Raw genomic sequence first — 6,981 nt, forward strand, 5'->3', positions numbered from 1 at the left:
GGCAGCGTAGCTGACAGGGGCCGGGGAGCGGGAAGAGGGGACGGCCTGAGGCGGCGGCGCGTTGGTGGAACAGGGCACCTTTGGTTATTCACTCTGTTTCTTCTGTTCTGAAGAGGGACTTGTGGTTGTTTAGCAGTGGTTTTAACTTTGTAGCTCGTCTGTTTGATGTGTTTTTTCTTACGTTGTTTTCAGCCTTGGCGGTTGTGTGCTGGTCAGTCAGCGCGCCATGTTCCTCACTGAGGGAAGCGGGAGGTCAGCGGTCACCGGTTCTCTCAGTAGTTAAGGGATTCTGAGGGCGGGCTAAAACTAGTTTAAAAAGAATGCCTTTTTGAAAAGTGGAGTTTTGTTTGCTTTTTGCTTTAGCATTATTTTGAAACCCTTCTCTGGTTCAGGACACTGGACTACTTCACTTTAACCCTCTGAAGCACATTCCCACTCTTACCTTGCAATTTTAAGCTTCCTCTCTTTTTTTATTTTTTTCTCTGTTCATTAGAGAATTGAGCCAGATCAGACAATTCAGCTACTGAACAGGCATTAATACTCATGACCATGAACCATTCCAGCCTTTTTCCTAGCTTCCTAACAATGAATGTGTGCTAAAATAGCATTTCTGGAACACAGAGCACTGGAGTTGTCTTTTTGGTACATTAGCTGTCCAGTTGGCAGGTACAGTCATTTTAGAGCATTTTTAGGAAAAATTGGGATGGCACATGCTCGTATCTCGGCCAACCTCCCTCCTGATATAGATCCCACAAAAGCTCCCATTGCCTTTGGGACGAGGGCCCTTCCTAAACTAAATGAGGAGTTGCAGTCTCCTGAGCTGCTGACGCAGCAGCGGGCACTGATGGCACTCTGCGATTTGGTCCATGACCCAGAAAATGTCTACCAGGCACTGAGAATAGGTAAGTAATCTGCTGTTGTGAGCTTGTATGCTACTTTCTTCTTTGCAATATCTTTGATGACACAAAATATCCCTGAAGATTCTTTTGGGTTTACCCTCTACTTGTTTTGACTTAAAAAGGTGAATATTACCATGTCATATACATGGACAGCTACTTTAAGAGTATCCTCACTTTAGAGTTTGTCAATGGCTGTTGTCTTTATCAACCCCTAAATATAAAACTAGCACAGGATCTTTGTCTTCTGTGTATTCTGAATTTTAGGTAACACCTATCATAGACAAATGAAATTTTAAAAGCTTAATTAGTCCAGTTAGAAAATTACACCTCCCCCACCCACGTGCCACTTAGTTGAATTTCATCTGCATGGAATCTTTTCTAATCCTATTATATGTGAACCTTTCAATTAATAATTAATAAATTAATATTTAAACACAGTTTAAAAGTTAATTTGCGAAATCCATGAAGTCACCCTTAGCCTTTGATTCCTTCGTCAGTGGCTAGCACAGCACATTCCAATATAACTGCATATTTCAATATAAGTGCACCAGAGAGACAAAACGTCAGAGATTTTTATGCAAAACTTCTCAGAAGTAACTTAATTGTAGAATGAGTCTGTAACAAAAAGCCCCAAACCCTGAGACCCAAACTTCATGAGAAATTAGGATACAAGACAATATAACCAAATGTATCATACTCATCAGGGTGCCAACTGGGCACTACTATTTTCAAAAGCTTTTACTCCAGCATTTGGCAAAGTTCTAAGTTTGGATTTTGAAAACAAACAAAGCAAAACCAAAACTCTCCACAAAAAAACAAACAAGTTTATCTAATTTTCAGCTGGTTGTTGGGTATCAACCTAGCTCTATGTAGATACTGTGTAACTATGTATCTATGTAAGACTGAATGAGTCCTCAGGTTTACAACTGATTTTTTTCTCTATTTACTTCCTTCATATTTTTTTCCTCATAAAATATAGCAATAATAAGCGTTCAAAACAGTAACTGCTGAAGCAATGCAAGATTGTTGTCCAGGTTTTGGTTTTTGTGCTATGTGTGTAAGCACATCATCGTTAGTGGTTTACTAAATTTGTTTCCTTGTGTGAAAAGCACCACTACATGTTTTTACATGGCCTACAGAAAGTTTTTAAGAAATGTAGGTGTCAGCCTCTAAAAACTTGAAGGAGTCATGTCTGTAGGATGCCATGACTGTAGTGTGGCATTTTTGCAGTAGGCTTTGACATCTGCAAGTTTCTTCCCAACTTGAGCTATGATAACAAGTCACGCTGTAAAGACAAAACAAAAATTCTGATTCTTTGCACTTCAAATTGAAGTGCAAACTAATAGAAAGATTAGTATTACTATTACTAGTATTACTATTTTCAATTAATGCTAAAGCTAAGAAATAGTAAAATGAACCATTGTATCCCATAGGATTCTTGGATACCTTGAAGACTTTGGTGCAACATCATGACAGCACTGTTCGACAAAAAACAACAGAAGTCTTCTCTATAATGGCTATGCATAATGTTGGCAGGTGGGTTTCAGAGTTTACTGAATGAAGCAATAAGGATGTTTCAGTGAGAAATAGCAACAGGATTCTGTTTTGCAATTGCAATGTAAATAAGCATATTTAGTTAAGATTAAGCTGCTTGCAAATATACTTGAGTATTATTAAGCTTAGTTAAACCTGTTCTCCAATGTTATCTGTAGGCAAGGGCTGATACACAATGGAGTAATTGCTGCCCTTGGTGACCTCTTGGATGACCCAGTAGATATCTGTCGGAAGAACACACATAAGGTTTTTGAAATGTTGGCAAAATTACCTGAAGGTAGGGACTTTTTCAGTAATTAAGTATTCAAAAAAGCAAAGCAGATAAATTTTACCTGAATCCATATTTAATATCCTCCAGATTTATTTTATTCTGTTTTCCTTGAAACTAATCTTTTTAAAACAGTATATTTTCTCTTTTTCAATCGTCTTAATTTTCTTCAGTTAGTTTTCTTATGAGAATTTATTCTTTTGGTTCTTTCAAAGGTAATATCTTTTATTCATGGAGACAAATATGTTTTCTAAAGATGTGTTCACTCTTCTAAAATTGGCAAGTTACTGTAGTAATAGAATACTAAGCCAAAGTACAGAAAATGCTTTGCACAGACAACAAGTGCAATATCTTGGGTTAAAATAATACATCTGTGAATAGTCCTTTCTGTGTACTAGGGGTGTGATCCTGCTAGATCTGTTGATTTTCATAGCTCTTACACAAGTTAAGGTGACCTGCTCAACACAGGTTGTGTGGACTGCACACTTAAATTTGTATTTCAGAATGTTGCATCAAAAATTCCCTTTGTCCTCTTCTATTCAAATGCTGTTCATCATGGTGCACTGATTTCACAGCACATGGGGTTTGTAGAAAGTTTTTTTTGTTTCCAGATGTAAAAAATCTGTGAAATTTGTTTTATGCCTTCCCTGCTTCTTACAAGTGCTGGTGTAAGAGGAGACAAAAGAGCATGTAAAGGCACCATCCCTTATGCTGTGGGTTCCACAGATTACCTGTTTCAATGTGTCTTTGACCTCAGGCTCATGCACAATAGTTCTTAAATATACACTTTGACATTGCTTTCAAAGTGATAACATTTTTTAAAAAGCAAACTTGTGTGTTATGCAAGAAGTAATGAATAAGTTCACATTTCCTGATATTTTAATCAAATATTGCCTTGGGTAAAAATTGTTAAATAGAATTGGTAGGCTATGAAGTTAAAAGTTTTGCCTCCAAAAAGCAAAAAAAGAGTAAGTGGTATGAAATGAGGTCATGGAAATAATTGTGAAATTAGTTACTTGTTAAATTTTGTGCACTGATGCACAGAAATGCAAAAAATGCAATTTCCTTTTATATCCAAGTAAGGAGAATTTTATTAGAAACCTGGAATTTATGGTATTAATACTTCCAGAAGAAATAAGTTTACTGGCAAGAATTAATGGGCATAAGGACAAAAATAAGACCTATATGTGTTCAGTAGAGAATAGAAGAGGGAGAAGAACCACCAGCAGGGGAAACTTAAGTACATTGGAAATACTAACAGCAAAACTTTCACTCTTGTCAAAATAATTAGTTGGCACACAATGTTTAACAATGTTAGTGAAAGGCTGTTATGCAATGAGAAATGAGCTGGGCAATAACAACAGCAAAGGTAGATCTAGGAAAAAAAATAAATTAAACTTTACCTAGAATATGGTTAATACTGGAAAAGTTTAATAATTTTAATAATTTAATAATTATCTTGTCTTCTATGGGCACTTAATTCTTTTAGGCAAAGATTGAGGTGGATTGGATGGGGCAATGGATTTTTAAGCTTGCCAGAACCTCTATTTGGGTTTTGGTCCAAGAGATAGTATTTCTCCTACTTTACTTACCCTTGGTACCTCCACTATTCTACCCTTGGAAAATCATAACTGAATGGATCTGTGGGTAAGGACTGTTGAGGATACTTATTCCTTTGAAACTTATTTTGCTGTATGGAGTGCAAAAAAACCCCCCACAGATGGCATTTTTATTGCAGCAGATGGAACATCTCTTCTGTGAATGTCCTTGTTACCCAGGTGAACTGTATTAATGCAGTTCTTTCAGGTGGCAATGTGCTGCATTACTGATAAACCTGAGAACTGAGAAAATAGATGCAAATTTAATTGCATGATTTATCCAGGTGAACAACTAAGACTCAAGGGTTTTCATTACAGCACCTGTCCTTGGACCAGTTTTTTAAGTTTTAACATGCCTGGGCCTTGAGTTTCTTATTCAGTCAGAAAATAATTATCTTACTTCTTTGTAAACCATGATTTATTTTAAATTTTGAATTCTTTTCATAGAAAACAGAGTAACCATGAGTTATTCAGAATACCAAGATGAAAAAGGAATTACATAGGTAGTTAATAGCAGAGAACATGATTATGTGAACTGATTACATTTAACTATTTATTGCTTTATTCTTTCTTATACCTATGCTTTTTTTAAGTTAAGTAGGAACACATGGCAGTGCTTCAATTTCTCTTCTCCTTCCCAAGCTGGCCACCATTCAATGAGAAATATAAATCCCTCCTTTTCCTTAGAAATACCCTGAGGGCTTTGTTAAACTATCTGAGGTTCTCTACTTCTGTTGTAGGTTGCCTGTAATACTTGTATTGCAAGGACCTTCTTAGTTGAATAGTCAGTTTTTAATGTAAAATATTTCTCCCCATCCTTATAATTGACTATGCTTTTGGTTTTTAGTTTTCTTACTACACTGTAATGGATGCTGGTGTTTTCTTGCCACTGCTTTCACTACTCTGCAAAAGCCACAGTCCCATAAAAACTCAAGGAAAAGAAGGTTTATCATCTAATAGTCCGTTCACTGGAAAGGAAGCCCTGACTCATTTTATACATTTTTCACAATTCAACTGGTTAATGATAGCATATTACACCATAGAAAGCAATTTAGACAAGAAATACTGTGCAATTTCTCAACTAAATGTTAGCAGCTTAATAGTAAATGAAGTTTATAGAATCCTGTAATAGCTCTCTGGACTGTACTAGCAATTACCATATATAGCTTTTTGTAAACTCACCAGGGTCAAGAGGCTTGGCTGCAGACATCACAAGTGGGCAGGAGTGTCTTCTCATTTCAAGTAAAACCCAAATACTCCCTTTGTGGCATGAAGAACCTTTATTACCTTCAAGGCACAGCCTCATTGGCTCCCTTGCCTCTCCTTCAGGTGAAACAGTTAGCAGGGCCTGCTTAAAGGGGCCCTGTATCTCCAGTACAGACATAAAATACCTCATTCAAATTAGACAGTTTTTTCTCCTTTATCAATTATATCTGAAGAGTTTTGACCCTCAGAAAATACTTTTGATTATGGTTGCATTAAGCTAGCAAGGCTGAAAATGATTATTGCTTGAGCCACTGCCTTCAAAAGTATTGTAGTTATCTTGGCAGCCCCACATCATCATTAGCTTAAGTCTCCAGTTACTTAGAAAAATCCAAGCTTAAAATTTGACATGCTTAAACAGACCAGAAGGATTCCTAAAGATGAGGTAAGAAAAATTAGGAGGTTTTGATGCATTCTGTAGAAACGCTGAGAACCAAACAAAGGAACAAAATATTTTCAGATGATCTCAGAAATGATTAATGGTGTGGAGGCTTCTTAGTCAAGTTCTGCTTAAACTTCAGGGATATTATTTATCTAGTACCCCCTAAGAAGTTTTTAAGTTTACACTGCTTGTAAAAGAGTTGAATCTTTTCTTAATGTACATCCAGACTTTTAAAGATTTCAGTAAGAGAATGTTCTGAAGAACCTTGTTACAATCTGAATGGATTTCAAGAAAACTTCAATGAAAATCCATCAGTAAGACCTATGGGGATAAGATCCCCTTATATAGTAATTTAAATTTTTTCAAATTTTCTTATGGCCTAATTTTTCACAAGCATGAGCTACAAAGAATTTCATATTGATTCTTGGAGACTTGCTGAGAGCTCAGTAGTAGAAAAAAAAAGTGAACCTATTTCTCATGGGGTTTTCCCAGTTTTTAGATAGAAGTTTAGGACATCAACTTCAGACACTATTAAAAATTTTCCGTCCTTTACCTATACATGAATTTCTAAGCATAGACATCTGTGAAAAAGTGTCTGTTTGTGTACAGCAATATGCAGATAGGCTTCTTGTGTACTTTGCAGATTCCACAGAAGTTTCTTTCCTGATATTTCCTGTAGATTTTGATCTATATTCTTTCCTATAGTGGTTACTGACCACCTTCCAAAAAAATATAACAATAACATTTATTCAGAATTTGTAAAGATACTAAATGGAAACACATCCCTTAAATCTGAGACAATCTTACTTAAGATGTTACTCTCTCAGGCAATCTGAGAGAATCTTAAGTTTGAAATTGGTGAATGTTGGTGAATAAACTGTGGAAAAAGCTCTTGAGGAAATAAAATTCAGTAGTCTGTCATGAAGGAAAGGAAACTTCACAAACTTCTAATTAACTCTCAAAACACCTATTAATGAACACATTAAAGACACGTTCAGTATCATTTGAATTATTTAT

The 6,981-nt window shown here is 36.0% G+C and overlaps 1 protein-coding gene across 1 annotated transcript in view; it reads left to right on the top strand.

Annotated features, from left to right (window-relative positions):
* The first annotated feature begins 703 nt into the window (after positions 1 to 703).
* Positions 704 to 6,981, top strand: part of RSPH14 (radial spoke head 14 homolog) — a 61,797-nt gene continuing 55,519 nt past the window's right edge. Inside the window, exons 1-3 of the mRNA XM_008502789.1 lie at positions 704 to 902; positions 2,333 to 2,435; positions 2,612 to 2,730. Coding sequence (XP_008501011.1) covers positions 704 to 902; positions 2,333 to 2,435; positions 2,612 to 2,730 — 421 coding nt within the window. The remainder of the gene's footprint in view (positions 903 to 2,332; positions 2,436 to 2,611; positions 2,731 to 6,981) is intronic.

The sequence above is a fragment of the Calypte anna genome, chromosome 15 (genome assembly GCF_003957555.1).
Source record: "Calypte anna isolate BGI_N300 chromosome 15, bCalAnn1_v1.p, whole genome shotgun sequence".
Lineage (NCBI taxonomy): Eukaryota > Metazoa > Chordata > Aves > Apodiformes > Trochilidae > Calypte > Calypte anna.